This window comes from Emys orbicularis, chromosome 1 (assembly GCF_028017835.1).
Source record: "Emys orbicularis isolate rEmyOrb1 chromosome 1, rEmyOrb1.hap1, whole genome shotgun sequence".
Classification (NCBI taxonomy): Eukaryota; Metazoa; Chordata; order Testudines; family Emydidae; genus Emys; species Emys orbicularis.
This window is the reverse complement of record NC_088683.1, coordinates 1,372,382-1,387,818: the sequence shown is the minus strand read 5'-3', so window position 1 is coordinate 1,387,818 and position 15,437 is coordinate 1,372,382. Positions and strand designations below refer to the sequence as shown.

Below are 15,437 nucleotides of genomic sequence, written 5' to 3'. Positions count from 1 at the left end.
CGTACCCGACTCCGTCCCGGGGATGCGGGTGGTGTTGAACATTCTCTCCATCTGGAAGGAGCACATTGGCACGATGCCGAGCGCCATCACCTAGCAGCACAGCACAGAGAGGACTCACCCACAGTCCCTGCCTGCCCCCCGCCCAGCTCAGGCCGTGCCCCCCGCCCCTCCCGGCGTGGCGAGCAGACACTCACCGGGGGGATCTCCTCGCGGTCCAGCTTCCGCCGATAGAGCAGGATGGAGTGCACGGTGTTGCCGGCTCGGGCTGCCTGCAGGGGGCTGGGCGTCACGTACAGGAAATCCTGGGCAGTGGAGAGAGACGGGGGTCACAGCCCGCACTGCTCAGGCTCTGGGGGTGCAGCCCCCAGCCCAGCAGCAGGGGTGACCCCCCACACACTGGGCTCCTCTGGGGAAGGGGGTCAGTGTCTCTGGCCGCTCCACCGGGTGCCCTTTGGAGAGGACGGGTTGAAGCCCCGCCTCGCCGGCCCTGTGCCCTCACCATGGCGTAGTAGTTGCTGTTGACCATGATGGGGCCTCGTCCGCGCAGGTAGACGTACTCCTCCCACCAGTCGCTCACCTGCCAACGGGAGAGCGTTGTGAGCACGAGCAGCCCCCAGTGGCAGCACAGACAAGGGCAGCGGGAGAGGCCAGGGCTGGCAGGGGCCTGCCCGACTCCTCCATGGCGCTGCCTCTGCCTCCTCTGAGGCCGTGGGACCCCAGGGTCTGTCCCAGCGGGTGCTCCCAGGTGCCCACCTCCCCTCCTGGGACAGCTGGGCTGTGAGTGCCTCCTGCAGGAGGAGCTGGGAACAATATGCGGGGTTGTGTCCTTGCACTGCCTCCCGCAGCCCCCAAGCTCCTGAGAGGGGGAGCAGGCTGGGGGTCCCTGATTCACAAGGTCTTGAGTCTTGCTGCCACCCCCCCACCGACAGACTGGGCATGCTGCCGTGCCAGTTAGACCTGGGAGGGGCCTGCGGGCTCCCATGGACTCCGGCAGGACCAGGTCACTTCTGAGCCTGTGCTAGCCTTTCCCCAGCCTCCGACCTCCTTGTCCACTCCACGGCTCCCCACCGGCCCCGTCCCAGTCAAGCGGGGTGGCTGGGGGGTGCCCAACCGTCCTCACTTCGTGCTGCACTGATGCTGGAGCGGCTGCTGCCCACGGCAGGGCCAGGGGGGCGGTGAACCCTCGCGGCCAGCGCTGGTGCCCACAGGCAGAGCCGAGGCAGATGGAGCCGCGTGGCCGTGTCAGGCAGACGGGCTGTAGCTCCTGTCACAGGCCTGAGAGCCCCACTCTTGCCCTGGGGCTAGCGGGATGGGGGGGTACTGCCGGGGCAAGCCCAGGGCAGCTGTCCCCCATGCGGAGCCAGCCCCTGCCAGCAAGCAGGGTCGCCCTGAGCTCCCACCGCCCAGCTCCCGCGCCCTGCCATCCGCACCGGGCCAGCCCGGGCATCGCAGACCCCCAGAGCCTACAGCCCGCCAGGCTCCGGAGCCTGGCTTTGGGGAGGGACCCAGGAGAAGGCGGGAAAGGCAGGAACTGGAGCAGAGTGGCGCGGGAGGGCTGCTGGCTCTGGGCACTCGGCGGCACAGTGGCAGGGAACTCACATAGTTGGTTGCCCACCAAGATTTGAGGACCAGGTACTTCTGCAGCCTGGGGGCTGTGTGCTGCTGGAAGGCTTGGGCCAGGACTTCCATCTCGTGGTACTTCTCCTCCTCCAGCAGGGGGTGCACGGACTCCAGGTACTGCAGAGACACGGCCAGCCTGAGCCCGGGCTCCCTGCGGGGGGCAGTCTGAGCCCCCCACCTGGGTCCCCCCGCAGTCCTGGGCAGGGCTCAGAGCGGGTGCATGCTGCGTTTCAGAGCAGAGAGAGGATTCCTGCTTTGTGGGTCTGAGCTGCCCCCTGGCCAGCCCTGCTCCAAGCAACGGCAGTTCTGAATGTCCCAGCCCTTTCCTTGGGACAGTTCCCAGCCAGCTCCACCCATCAGGAAGCAATGCCCCCCCGCCCCGGTCCCCAAGCCCTTCTCCTGGGAGACAGTCCCCCAGCTCCCTGCCAGGACCCGCTGCTTGAAATCAGGCTTCGCATTTCCTGCATTGATTCCCCCATTTCTCCCCTTTCCACCCCCTGGATTCCCCCCGACAGAGCCGCTCCCTCCCTGGGTCCCCACCTCACTAGTTCTGTAGCCACTCGAGGCCGGGTTGGCTTCTCCCATTCCCACGCCCCCAGCCAGCCCCTCCGGAGCCTTCCTTTGCTGAACATCCCCAGCAACGCTCGGGGCCTGCGGCAGGACCAGCCCCGGTGGGGTCCCCACGCTGCACCCCGTGTGCCCGCGCTGCAGGGCAGAGCTCCTGAGGGTGCCCACTGGGCTGCATTTGTTCCCCTATAGACAGCCACCCAGCCCAGAGTGACATCCAGGGGTCCCCACGGCCAGGCCAGGGGGTCTGACTCACTCTGCTCCTGACCTGGAGTCTGCAGCGGGTGGCCCCAGGCGTGTCTGTACCATGCTGCTTTCCCTGGTCCCTAACACCAAGGATCCTGCGCTGTCCAACTGCAGCTCCCTGGAGCTGTCACTCCTTTGCTGCCCCTCCCCTGTAGCCTGCCAGCCCGGCTATGAGCCGCAGCCTCCCAGCGCCCCGCTACGCTGGCTATCGCCTGGCCCGTCTCCCTGCTCCCAGCTCTGGCTACAGACACTTCAGTCCGTTCAGGCTTTTCTGCAGCGTCAGGGTCAGAGCGACTCCACCTGCTGCTTTACTGCGCCGCTACTGGAGCCCCCTCCATGCCCGTTTCCTTCCCAGTACAGAGCTCCTCTAACAGGCCCTGGCAGTGGGGAGCCCACGAGCCAGAGATCCTGCGGGTGTCATGTTCCTGTACCAGCTAGAGACTAGCCACAGAGCCACCTTACACACCCCGTAACGCCCTTCAATGCTCGGCCAGGTGTGTAAACAACAGTCGCATCTCAGAGTTACGAACTGGCCAGTCAAGCGCACACCTCGTTTGGAACCGGAAGTGCGCAATCGGGCAGCAGCAGAGGGGAGAAAAGCAGGTTCAGGACAGTGGTATGTTAAACGTGAACTACTAACACACTACGGGGAGAGTTAGAAAGAGACGTGACGAGGTCAGGGAGCTGCCTCTGGGCTTGTTTCATTTCAGTTAAGATAGCTACAAGCAGCATTTCTCTTCTGCACAGGGAAGTTTCAGAGCCGCATCAAGTCAATGTTCAGTTGTAACCGTTTGAAAGGCTCTGGTCAGCGTCAGGCTGGGCACAACCTCCATCCCCGGGCGTTCAGAACGCTCAGGTTCTACTGTATTGTACACACCGCGCCACCTGGCGGCTCAACCGGCTCTACCGTTTCGCCTTTCATCACATCGCCCTCTTTAAATGCCCCATTCCTGTCATGGACAATATGTGGCTTTGAAGTTCAGTATGGATCAGTCTGTGTCTGAATCGTCCTGGTTTGCTAATTACATGACCCGAATGTGCAACAACTTGGTCGTCGGGCTGTCCATTAGATACAAGGATGGGCTTTGGTCGGCTTGGAGTTCTTGAGTCGTCCTCTTCTTGTTCTGCATCTGTAGAGGTTGCTCCGTTCATTGTTCTGAGGAACAAATTGTAGATGTCGATGGTTTCTGTTGAACTCTCCACTGCTGGTCATGATCACGTATGATCTGGGCTCTGAATTCTTTTTCGTTACAACAGCTGGAGTTGGCCCTCCTTTTTCTCCATCCAATTTGACATGAACATGGTCACCAGGTTCTAGACCTGGCAGTTCTGTAACAGAGTGACATCTGTTGTAAAAGTGTTCATATGCTCTTTTAGCCTTTTCATCCAAGCTGGCCACTCTCTCCACGTCTGCCCACTTTGGAGATAGAACTACCTTTCCAACTTTGGAAAAGAACCTGAGTTGTCTTCCCATCGGGAGCTGTGCTGGGCTATCGCCAGTACCTGCTATTGGTTTTGATCTGTAGCTCAGAGGAGCAAGGAATGGATCTTCCTGCTGCAGGATTTTTGGACTGTCTGTACGGCTCTCTCAGCCTCTCCAGTCGCTTGTGGGTAATGTGGGCTGCCAGTAATATGATCACAATCATATTTCGCTTGGAAGGACTTCAATTCTGCTGTAGTGAATTGTGGTCCGTTGTCTGTCACTGTTTGTTCTGGAATGCCGAAGTGAGCAAAAGTGCACATTCGTTTCTCTACAACACGACAAGATGTCATGGCTTTCAAATACGTTATTTCTAACTGTGACGAACTGGGACTGTTCTTAAAGTGGTCTGTGAATGCTGACAGGGGAGTGTGGCTAGGATGGTCTGCATTGGGGGATGGGAGAATGACTGAAGGGAAATACCTGAGCCTGTAACATGAGAACCCAGGAGGGGGCTGGGGCGAGGTGACACCTTTGCCCGGGAAACTGAACAAAGGCTGTGGGAGGGGTCGCTGAAGGCAGAGTCTGGGAAGCTGGCTGGTGAGGTGGCTGGCAGGCAGGGAGGGCTCTGACCTCTGGAGGGGGGTTGGGGTGCCCAAGGACCCCAAGATGGACCTAACTGAGGGGTATCCTGTTGTCTGTGCCTGCAAGACCTGTCTCGGACTGTATTCCCGTCGTCTAAATAAACCTTCTGCTTTACTGGCTGGCTGAGAGTCATGGTGAATCGCAGGAAGCCGGGGGTGCAGGGCCCTGAGTCCCCCCTTACTCCGTGACAACTGGTGGCAGAGGTGGGATCTACTGCACCCCGTGGACGGCGCTTCCTGCAGTAAGTGACTGGGGAGAAGTAAAACGAAGGGGGATTGACGGGGACCAGGCGTGCTGAGGAGTCAGAGAGAGACGGTTATCACCCCTGGGAGTGTGTGACCAGCGAGAAGGACTTTTGCAGTAACAGGGTTCCCCGGGAGATCGTAGCGAGTGGTCGCAGGGGCGGAGGAGTCTGCAGCTCGACCCTGGCAGAGAGGTGGTGACCTTGAGAAGGGCTGGCACACTAGGGGTCTCCCGGGAAACTGTGGGGAGCGGTGAGCACACAGGCCTGTGAGTGGCCAGCAGGAAGATGGATGCCAAGCGGCTTAAGAGCGACCTGGTGGAGCTGTGCAAGCAGAGGGGGGTGCGCATTGGGAAGCTCACCAAAGAACAGCTCATTGCCCAGCTGGAGAAGGGAGATCGCGCGAATGAACTGATCCCTGTCTCTGAGGGAAGCAGCCTGGCAGATGCAGCGCAGGCCCCAGTGTCTGTCCCAGCTGGGAGTGGTCAGCCGGCTGCTGAGGGCTTCCCGAGACCCCTCCTGCCTACGCCTAGGGGAAGGGTGGGGAGGAGCCCAGCAAATACCCAGGGCGCAGTGACCCCCCCGGCCAGCAGGGGATCCTCCCGGCAACGCTCGCCGGCCAGCAGGGGATCCTCCCAGCCACGCGCAGCATCCGTGGAGCGGAATGGGCTGGAATGGGAGAAAGAGCTAAAACTGAGAGAGCTGGAGGATCGTGAACAACAGAGACAGCATGAACGGGAGGAGAAAGAGAAACTGAGGCAGCATGAACGGGAGGAGAATGAGAGACAAAGGCAGCATGAAGAGAGAGAGAGGCTGAGGCATCATGAACTGGAACTGGCGAGGCTGAAGGGCCGCGAGCCCCCGGCTGCGGTGAGTGAGGGGGGACCCAGGACTGCACGGAGCTTTGATAAGTGCATCCTGGCCCCACGTAAGGAGGGGGAGGACATGGATGACTTCCTGGATGCCTTTGAGACGGCCTGCGAGCTGCACCAGGTTCATCCTGCAGACAGACTCCGGGTTCTCACCCCCTTACTGGACCCCAAAGCCGTGGCCTTGTACCGCCAACTGGAAGAGGCGGAAAAAGGGGACTATGAACTATTCAAAAAAGCCCTGCTACGTGAGTTTGGGCTGACTTCTGAGATGTACCGGGAAAGGTTCCGGAGTCAGGATAAAACCCCGGAGATCTCATATCTGCAACTAGCCGTCCGCATGGAAGGATACGCCAGCAAGTGGGCAGATGGGGCCCAGACAAAGGAGGACCTGGTTAAACTGCTGGTACTGGAGCAACTGTATGAGCGGTGCCCATCCGACCTGAGGCTGTGGTTGAGGGACAAAAAACCAGAGAACCCGCGACATGCAGGCCGGCTGGCCGATGAGTTTGTGAAGAGCCGGTCAGGGGCTGGCAGGGAGGAGTCCCAAAGGAACAGTCCCACCACAACGCAGAGCGAGAGTCACCATGGGCCATCCCAGCGGGAAAATACGGAGAAACCCCACCAAAGGGGAAGATCCAGCGTCAGGTCCATCCAACCCACTCGAGGGGACCCCTGGGACATGGTCTGCTATCACTGTGACCAAAGAGGTCACATACGGGCCCAGTGCCCCAGGCTCAGGGACAGACTGAGCAGACCAAACCCACAGAGGGTTGACTGGGTAGAGACCCAGCCGGGCGAGAGGCAGCACTCCCAGGGAAGGGGGGCTGGCAGAGTACCACCTGCTAAGGAGGGAGGAGAGCTCCAGGCCTGCTCCTCTGCGGGGCGGGATGCTCCAGACTCAGGGTTTTTGGTTTATACGGTGGGCGCGGGGCGGTCCCTCCGGAAAGAGTACCTCGTTCCCCTGGAGGTGGATGGGAGGAAGGTCGATGGAGACTGGGATACGGGCGCAGAGGTGACACTGGCCCGGCCCGAGGTGGTGGCCGCAGATCAGGTGGTGCCCAACACCTACCTGACTCTGACGGGGGTGGGTGGGACCCCATTCAAGGTACCTGTGGCGAGGGTACGCCTGAAGTGGGGGCCCAAGGAGGGCCCCAAGGACGTGGGGGTACACCCGTATTTGCCCACTGAGGTGTTGATGGGGGGGGACCTGGAGGACTGGCCAAGCAACCCCCAGAATGCACTGGTTGTGACCCGCAGTCAGAGCCGGCGAGGAGCACTGCGCCCTGACCTTGGGGAGGGTGCCTTGCCCGAGGCGCAGGACCCTAACCTGGTGGGGAGGGAACACCCAGGGACACGGCTCAGGGAGGCTGCGGCTTCAGACCCAGCCGGCGAGAGAGAACAGGTGGCCATCCCTGTCCCAGCTGCTGAGTTCCAGGCCGAGGTGCAAAAAGATCCCTCCTTACGGAAGGTAAGGGACCTGGCCGACCTCGGTGCGGTACAGACCATGGGGAGAGGCGGCCGGAAAAGGTTCCTGTGGGAGAAGGGGTTCCTGTACCGAGAATGGGCTCCCCCAGGGAAGATGGAGTCAGGGGGGATCAGGAGGCAGCTGGTGGTACCCCAGAAGTATCGCCGGCAGCTGCTGTACCGGGCCCATGACACCCCCCTCTCAGGGCACCAGGGAACCTGGCGTACCCAGCAGAGGCTGCTACGGAGCTTTTACTGGCCTGGGGTCTTTGTTACTGTCCGGCAGTACTGCCGATCCTGTGACCCCTGTCAGAGGGGGAGGAAGGCCCGGGACAAGGGGAAAACGGCTTTAGGACCCTTGCTCAACATAGAGGAGCCTTTCCAGAGGGTGGCCAAGGTTAAAAGGGGGGCTCTGAACCAAGAGAGCCCGAAGCACAGACCTCCAGACGGGAGCGCTGGGAGAAGACCACAGCCCAGTTGGAACCCCAGGGGTATTGGGGTGGGAAAAGGGCACGGGCCGCATAACCCTTCCCACATGCGAACTGCGAATACCCTCGAGCACCCCCGACCTAAGGGGGGGCGTGAAACTGGAGGGGCCTGGTGTAATTCTCACCAAGGAATGGGAGGGATGCGGGGGCATCCATGGGAACAGGGGTAGGTTCGAACTTCCCCGGGTCACTGGCTAAAGTGACCCCGCTCAGTTCGGTCTCGAAGGGGGGAGATGGTAGTTGTCACGGAGTAAGGGGGGACTCAGGGCCCTGCACCCCCGGCTTCCTGCGATTCACCATGACTCTCAGCCAGCCAGTAAAGCAGAAGGTTTATTTAGACGACGGGAATACAGTCCGAGACAGGTCTTGCAGGCACAGACAACAGGATACCCCTCAGTTAGGTCCATCTTGGGGTCCTTGGGCACCCCAACCCTCCTCCAGAGGTCAGAGCCCTCCCTGCCTGCCAGCCACCTCACCAGCCAGCTTCCCAGACTCTGCCTTCAGCGACCCCTCCCACAGCCTTTGTTCAGTTTCCCGGGCAAAGGTGTCACCTCGCCCCAGCCCCCTCCTGGGTTCTCATGTTACAGGCTCAGGTATTTCCCTTCAGTCATTCTCCCATCCCCCAATGCAGACCATCCTAGCCACACTCCCCTGTCAGCATTCACAGACCACTTTAAGAACAGTCCCAGTTCGTCACACTAACTAACCCACACACCTCCTGGGGGTGGTGTCCGTTCCATCTAGTGGCACCGAGACCACTTAGAGAGAGAGATTAATGAGTCTGCTCCACAGCCGTCGCTAACGGCCATGTGGCTTTTAGCTCATGCTGCAGAGGCTCATGCACTAAGCTCCAGAGGTCCCCAGTTCAATCCCGCCCATCGACAACCGGGGTCTGTCACTGTTACATATACACATGGAAAAATAGTCCACGAATACAAGGTCATGATGTCCCATCAATCTGCAGCTCATTCTTCCCAGGTCTGTCTGGTAGGGGTGGTGTTATTCATTTTCTTCGTGTTGTGATGGTCTGTTAGTTCTGCACGGTTCATGTGCAGATACTTTATGTCCTCGCTGATGCCCGGCCACCACACTGAGTGGTTGGCCCATTCACAGCATTTAATTAATCCATGACCCCTTCACGGATGAGGTTTAGGATTTCTCCTCTCATTTCCTTTGGAATTACAACGCAATTGCCTTTAATCATGAGCAAGGCTATGAGTTGGTCATGCAGGTCATGGATTCTGGGATTTTAGGTGACGTCTGCGGCTTCAGCCCCGGGCGGCAGGGCTCGGGCTTCCATGATTTATTGTTTATTGCCCACAACCTGTCGGTGACTTTTACTCAAATATCCGTGACAAAATCTTAACCTTAATCATGAGCCCATTTGAGTTGCTCAATTGTCCCCACCCTGCAAAGTAGCCTCTTGCCACTTCCTTAGTTCCCTTTAGATTGCCGCCCAGCGTAGCTTAGAACTTGCTGGAGTTGTGTGTCTATCGGGGTTGGTTTCTGTAGCTGGAGTCATCTCTTTCCTGACACTGGTCTGCGAGTGTCCACAGCATCCTCGTACGCCTTTACCTCATCTTCGAGCTCTCAGGTAGTTGGGTGCGATGCCTGGCTCCGTGACAGAGTGTCTGCTACTCGGAGATTGTTCCCAGGAACATATCCAGCAATTGGGTTAAATCGCATTCACCTTAGCAATAGACACTGGCACCTCAGCGGGTGCTTGACCCAGGTCTTTTCCCCTGATCAGGTTTAAGCAGTTTATGGTCTGTTATCAATCAGTGTAAAAAATCCAGTCCACACAGCTATCTGTACAAGTGCTCACATGCCCACACGCTTGCCAGGCCCTCCTTGCCAATCTGTGCAGATCGACTGTCTGCTTCAGTGCGTGGGCCAGAGCCAAGTGCAGCTGGCTGCCACCCCGAGCCCAGTTGTTGCAACACCACACCACGGAGGCCGTAGCTGCTTGTGTCTGCACTGACCCCATTGTGGGTTTGCTCAGATCACAGAACTCGAGAACTGGAGCTGCTGAGATAATTTCCTTCACCTTTTTAAGGCAATGTCTTGATTTGGCCCCATAGCCACGATGTGTTGGACTTTAACAGTTCATTCAGTGCAGGTCTAAATGACTTGTAGGTATCAGGCAAAGTAACTGACCATCCCCAGTACACGTCTCAGTTCTGGTGCTGTCAATTCTTGAATTGCTCTTACTTCGGGCTAGGACTGATCCACTCCATTTGGGGAGTGGGGCGGACAACATTTTTCCTTGTTTTGCTTCAGCCCAGACTGACTGATCAGGCTCAGGGCTTTGTTGAGAGTTTTCAAAGATCCACCTATCAGAATATCATCCATGAAACCTGCAGCTCCACTTGGTTCATTAACAGTTCTGCCATCGGTCTTTGAAAATTTCAGGTGCACTGGTGATCCCAAAAGGTCATCTACAAAAGCAAAATCTCCCAAAGGGTGTGATAAATGCAGTCAGTTTAGCACTTTCTTTGGCTAAAGGAATCTGCCAGAATCTGCTCAAGGCATCCAGCTTGCAGAATACTGTAGCTCCTTTGCTTTGGGGAGGAAGTCAGCCAGGGGTGGAAGGATTAATTTTTCTCTTGCCTTCCTCTTCTCATTAAGTCTTTTAAGATACACACAGATTCGTATTTTTCCATGTTTCTTTATAACCGGTGCCGTTGGAGCACACCATGCCCATCCGCTCTATTCTCTTTAACTCCGTTTCCACTGTATGAAATACGGGGATAGGAATCCTGCGAGGGGTATGTACACTGTATGGTTCAGCATCATCTCCTAAGGTGATTTGTACGGGATCTCCTTTCAGAAGTCCAATATCACGAAATATTCCATTGAGTTCTTCCACTTTTCTCACTAGGTCCAGCCTGGTGCCACACTGCGGCTGAGAAGGCTGTTGGTCGGTGGTCCTTTGATCAAAAGCTATGTATTCAGGGTGTAAGTTATTCCTGTGGTAAACTGGATCAAGTTCAGAAAACCTTCTTTGTGGGTATGTCTGCAGTCTGAAGTCTTCCAAACTACCGCTTGCATTCTGTCCATTGGGAAGGTTCGCCAAAGCTGAAGTTCTCTGGGGCAATGAAGGGTGGTATGTTGATGCAATCCTGCAATCTTTGATGCTCGGTTCCTTCTGTTTCTGTTCTTAGTTTACTCCTGACACCATGTCATGTACTTCTGTACCAGCTATGGACTGGCTTATACGCACCAGATGTGTTCCGCATAAGATCCTTTAATAAGCTGCCAGGTATGGCAGAGGTCATTTCAATACGGAGTTTTACACTCGGTGCCACTAAGTGGTTGAACAGTAGAATACAGATTAGCATTCCATTTCCCTGGGGCAGTGGACATCATCTGCCAATCCAGTCCCAGCAGGTGCTGCTTTTAGAAAGGCAGGAGTGGTACAGCCAGTCCCATAAGAGAACTACAAGGGGCACTTGGGGACACTGAGATATAACAGATACAAGGAAAGGCAAATGGTTACCCTGTGGAACTCACTGCCACAGGACGGTGGTGAGACGAGTCACTAAGTAAGATAGTGCCCCCTCTTACCCTACGGATTGTGGCCTCCACGCTGGGAACTGGCAGCTTGGGCAGAGAGGTCTGGAAGCTGTAGAGCATGGGCTTGCGGCCAGACATCACCTTCACTAGAGCCTGAAAAGCAAAGGAGGGGGCTAGAGTGAAGGGGGGGGACTGAGCCCCCACACTCTGCCTGGTGCATTATTAACTTACCACCTCCCCCCACATGCAGAGCCTTGTACCCCGCTCCACAGCAATGAACCACCCTCCCACCACACAGATATACCGCCGACCTCCCTGTCACATGCATACCCAGCAACGGGCTGCCCCGGCATACTCACCACCCAGACCCTGGTGCTCCGGCTCATCTTGCCGTGGGGCTCGAACATCCAGCCGTGGTAGGAGAGCAGCAGCTTGAGAGACTGCCGGCAGAGCAGGATACCCGAGAGCCAGACCCCCGTGGAGAAGAGCGCGGCGCTCAGCAGGGTCCGGTGTTGGAAGCTCAGGTAGCGGCTGCAATGAATGACGAGAGGAAGCTCAATGCCGGGGCAGCCTTCTCCACCCTGCAGGCACCTCTACCAGCACCGTGGAGCAGCGTGGGACGCTGCATGCGCTGGGGGCACCAGGGGCTCCAGGAATCGCTGGGGGCTCCTGGGGAGGGAGCAGCAGTACCAGTGGGAAATCGGGGGAAAGGTGGGGGGGGGTCCCAGTGGACTCCAAGGGAAGTGTGGGCCAATGACTCAAGTGTTGGCCTGGCACTTAGAAGCCGTGGGTTCAAGTCCCTGCTCTGGCACAGACTCCCTGTGTGACCTGGGCCAGTCACCTCACCTCTGGGCCCCAGCTTCCCATGGGGTGACAGACCGTAAAGACTGGGAGGCCCAGAGGCTGCGGTGATGGGCTCCCAGACAGGGAGGCCCCAGGCGGGCGGAGAGGCCTGGGGCAGCTGGCCCTGCCAAGGGGGCGGCTGACACTCACCAGCTGGGCAGGTACCGCCTGATGTGGCAGATCAGGCCCATGGACAGGTCAATGCGGCAGTACATGGAGCTCACCGTCGCCATGACAACCACCAGCCAGCTGGAGGGGGTGGCGGGGTACACGCCTGTCAGGATGCTGTTCTGGGGGGGAGAGCGGGAGTCAGGGCGACGCGGGACAGGGGGCACCAGGGAGCTGCCTCCCTGGCACAGCCCCATGATCCTCCCCGCGCGATAGTCCCCCAGCGTGCCTCCCCGCTCCCTCCCTGTGCCCCGGTGCTGCAAGGCACCCCAGCCTGATCTACTCGCCAGCCCCAGCGCGATCCTGCAGGGAGATGCCAGCCCCACACCCTGGCATTGCACCCGGCTCTGGCCCCAGACCCCCAGTGCCCACCAGCCCCAACCTTGGGCACCACAAACCCCCCGCCCCAAGGCCCTCCCAACACCCCCTGGCACTGCACTCCTCTCCCAGTGCCCCCCATAACCCCCCAGCGCCCCCTGGCCCCACCCTTTGCCATGGCACCACACACCCCCACTGCCCTCCCAGCACCGCACCCCCCCGCACCCAGTGCCCCCTGGCACCCCACACCAGCACCACAACCCCTCAGGGCCTCCTGTCACCACACCTCCAGCCCCACCACCCTCTGGCACCACACCCCCTAATACCCCCAGCCCCACCTTCTGGCACCACACACCCCCGGGGCCCTCCCAACACCCCCCCCCAGCCCCACACTCCCCTCCCAGTGTCCCCCATAGCCCCCCCAGCACTGCACCCTCCAGCCCCACCACCCCTGGCACCAAACCCCCAGTACCACCCCTCAGCACCACAGCCCCCAGTACCCCCCCGCACTGACACTCCATCACCCCCCAGTGCCCTCCAGCAACACCACTGCAGCACCGCACCCCCCAGTGCACCGCCTAGCACTGCCACCCCAGCACTGCACCCCCCAAGTGCCTCCCCGGCACTACCCCCAGCACTGCATCCCCCCAGACCCCTTGGGCACTGCCATCCCAGCAGTGCACCCACACACACACTGCACCCCCCGGCACACCCCTAGATACCACCCCCTGGCACTGCACCACCACCCCTCGTGCCCCCTGGCACCACCCCCCTCTGGGGCCCAGCTCACCTTGATGCGGGCAAAGCGTTTCTTCCACGAGGCGACCCCAGACAGGTAGATCTGCTTGAGGGCCTCGCGGCTCAGCTGGACATCGACGCCCTCAGGGGTCACCGTGAACTGGAAGGCCACGGCCTGGTGCGCTTCCGCCATCTTGGGGGCCCTGCGCTGCCTGCCGGGGGAGGGGCAGAGAGCAGGCATTGGGGTCCCCACTGAGCACGGTCACTTGCCCCCCCTTCTCCCCAGCATCTGCTCCTCCTGGACACCCCTGCACGCAGCCCACAAAGCAGCGCCGCCCCCCATAAGTCCCCTGAGCCGCACCCAACAGCCACCCCCTGCCCGAGAAACGGCACCTCCCCACCCCACAGGGAACGCCCAACCCCAGCCCGAGGCCCAGGCCAGGGCAGACAGAGGCAGCCCTGTAGGGCGCGGAGGGAAGGGGACCCCGTGACCATGCTCCTCCGGACCCTGCACACAGGGTAACAAGCCCCCAGCTCTACTGTGGGGACGGAAACAGAGCCCAAGGGGCCCAGCACAGCTCCCTTCGGCTCCCGGCACTGGGGGCTCGCCAGGTGCAGCCATCCGCCCAGGGACCAGCTTGCTCTCAGCCCCATTCTCCATGGCCTGGCGACCCACAGCTGAGAAATCCCTGCCCCGCGGCAGCGCCGGTGCCGGCCCTGACCCCCGAGAGCGACAGGAATGGGTGGAGAGCTCCGTGGGGCAGGGCCGTTTCCTGGTGCGTTTGGACAGCGCCCAACATGGGGGGCCCGGGCTGCTAGGGGCTGCCCCAGGGCACCAGCCTCCTGACCCTGGCACCGGACGTCCTCGGAGATCGATTCCACCCTTCCTGCCCCAACTGCCAGAGAACCCCCAGCCCCACCCGCTGCCGGCTCCTAGGAGAGCCCAGCCCCACCTCCCGCCCCAGACAGGGCACCCCCTGCCCCAGCCCCACCTCCCGTCCCAGACAGGGCACCCCCTGCCCCACCCCAGCCCCACCTCCCGCCCCAGAGAGGGCACCCCCTGACCCTGCCTCTGCCCCACCTTGCCCCAACCCCAACAGTAGGCCCTGCCTCCCACAGAGGGGAACCCCCCCAGACCCAGAGAGGGTGCCCCCTGCCCCACCCCCCGCCTCCCCCACATCGGACCCCTCAGCCCCAGCATGAACTGAAGCCCTCCAGGGGCTTCCCCCACAGAGGGCTTCCTAAAGAGGGGAACCCTGGCCCCATTGCCCCCACAGGAGACTCCCCCCAGCCAAGGTTGTAGGCCCTGCCGCCCTCCCACAGGGAATCACTCCCAGGCACCCCTCCCACAGGGTGGCCCTCAGCCCCAGCTCTCAGCCCCACTGCCCCCCCAACCCCAGGGCCTGTTGCCCCCACTGGGGACTGACCTCCAGCTCTAGGCCCTGCCGCCCCCCCACGGAGCCACTCCCCAGCCCCAGCTCTCAGGCCCAACCCCCTACAGGGGACCAGCCCCCGACTCTCAGCCCCAGCCCCAACTCTCAGCCCCACTGCCCCCCCGCCCCAGGCCTCGTTGCCCCCACAGGGGACTGGCCCTCAGCTCTAGGCCCTCCCACCCCATGGGTCAACTGTCCAGCCCCAGCTCTCAGCCCCCCCCCCCTTCCCCAGGGGACTGGCCCTCAGCCCCAGCTCTAGGCCCTGCTTTCCCCCCTCCAGGGGGCCACCCCCTAACCCCAGCTCTCAGCCCCCCGCCCCCAGGGGCCATCCCCCAGCTCTAGGCCGACCGTGACAGCCGTGGGGACTGTCTGTAGGATTCAGATGACCCAGCCGGATGACGCTGCCCCTGTGGCCTTGGTATTGCTACCCAGGGGGTGGAGATTCGAAGGGTTCAAGTGGCGAAGCAGGAGCCGTGCTGTATTTTCTCTGGGGCGCTACGAATGGGCTGTTCGGGGCTGGCTGGGGCCAGCCCATAGCCATAGGGTGACCCAGTTGAAGAAAATTGTTGATGCCCGCGGCCCAACGGAGCTGGAGATGAGGGGTTCGGGGTGTGGGGCAGAGAGTTGGGGTGCAGAGGTGAGGGCTGCAGGGTGGGGCTGGGAATGAGGGGTTCAGGGTTGGGGGGGCTCAGGGCTGGGGCAGGAGATTGGGGTGCGGGGTTACTTCGGTCAGCGGCGCAGCGGGGGTGCTAAGGCAGGCTTCCTGCTTGTCCTGGCACCGCGAACCTAGACGAGACAGCAAGTGTGAAAAATCGGGACAGGGGATGGGGGTAATAGGAGCCCATATAAAAAAAGCCC

General features: G+C 60.5%; 1 protein-coding gene across 1 annotated transcript in view; it reads right to left on the bottom strand.

Annotated features, from left to right (window-relative positions):
- Nucleotides 1–13,339, bottom strand: part of CPT1B (carnitine palmitoyltransferase 1B) — a 42,665-nt gene extending 29,326 nt beyond the window's left edge. Inside the window, exons 1-8 of the mRNA XM_065401395.1 lie at nucleotides 13,199–13,339; nucleotides 12,073–12,212; nucleotides 11,439–11,610; nucleotides 11,131–11,232; nucleotides 1,600–1,737; nucleotides 500–577; nucleotides 195–302; nucleotides 6–90 (exon numbers count right to left, since the gene is read on the bottom strand). Coding sequence (XP_065257467.1) covers nucleotides 6–90; nucleotides 195–302; nucleotides 500–577; nucleotides 1,600–1,737; nucleotides 11,131–11,232; nucleotides 11,439–11,610; nucleotides 12,073–12,212; nucleotides 13,199–13,339 — 964 coding nt within the window. The remainder of the gene's footprint in view (nucleotides 1–5; nucleotides 91–194; nucleotides 303–499; nucleotides 578–1,599; nucleotides 1,738–11,130; nucleotides 11,233–11,438; nucleotides 11,611–12,072; nucleotides 12,213–13,198) is intronic.
- Between the last annotated feature and the right edge of the window lie 2,098 nt (nucleotides 13,340–15,437).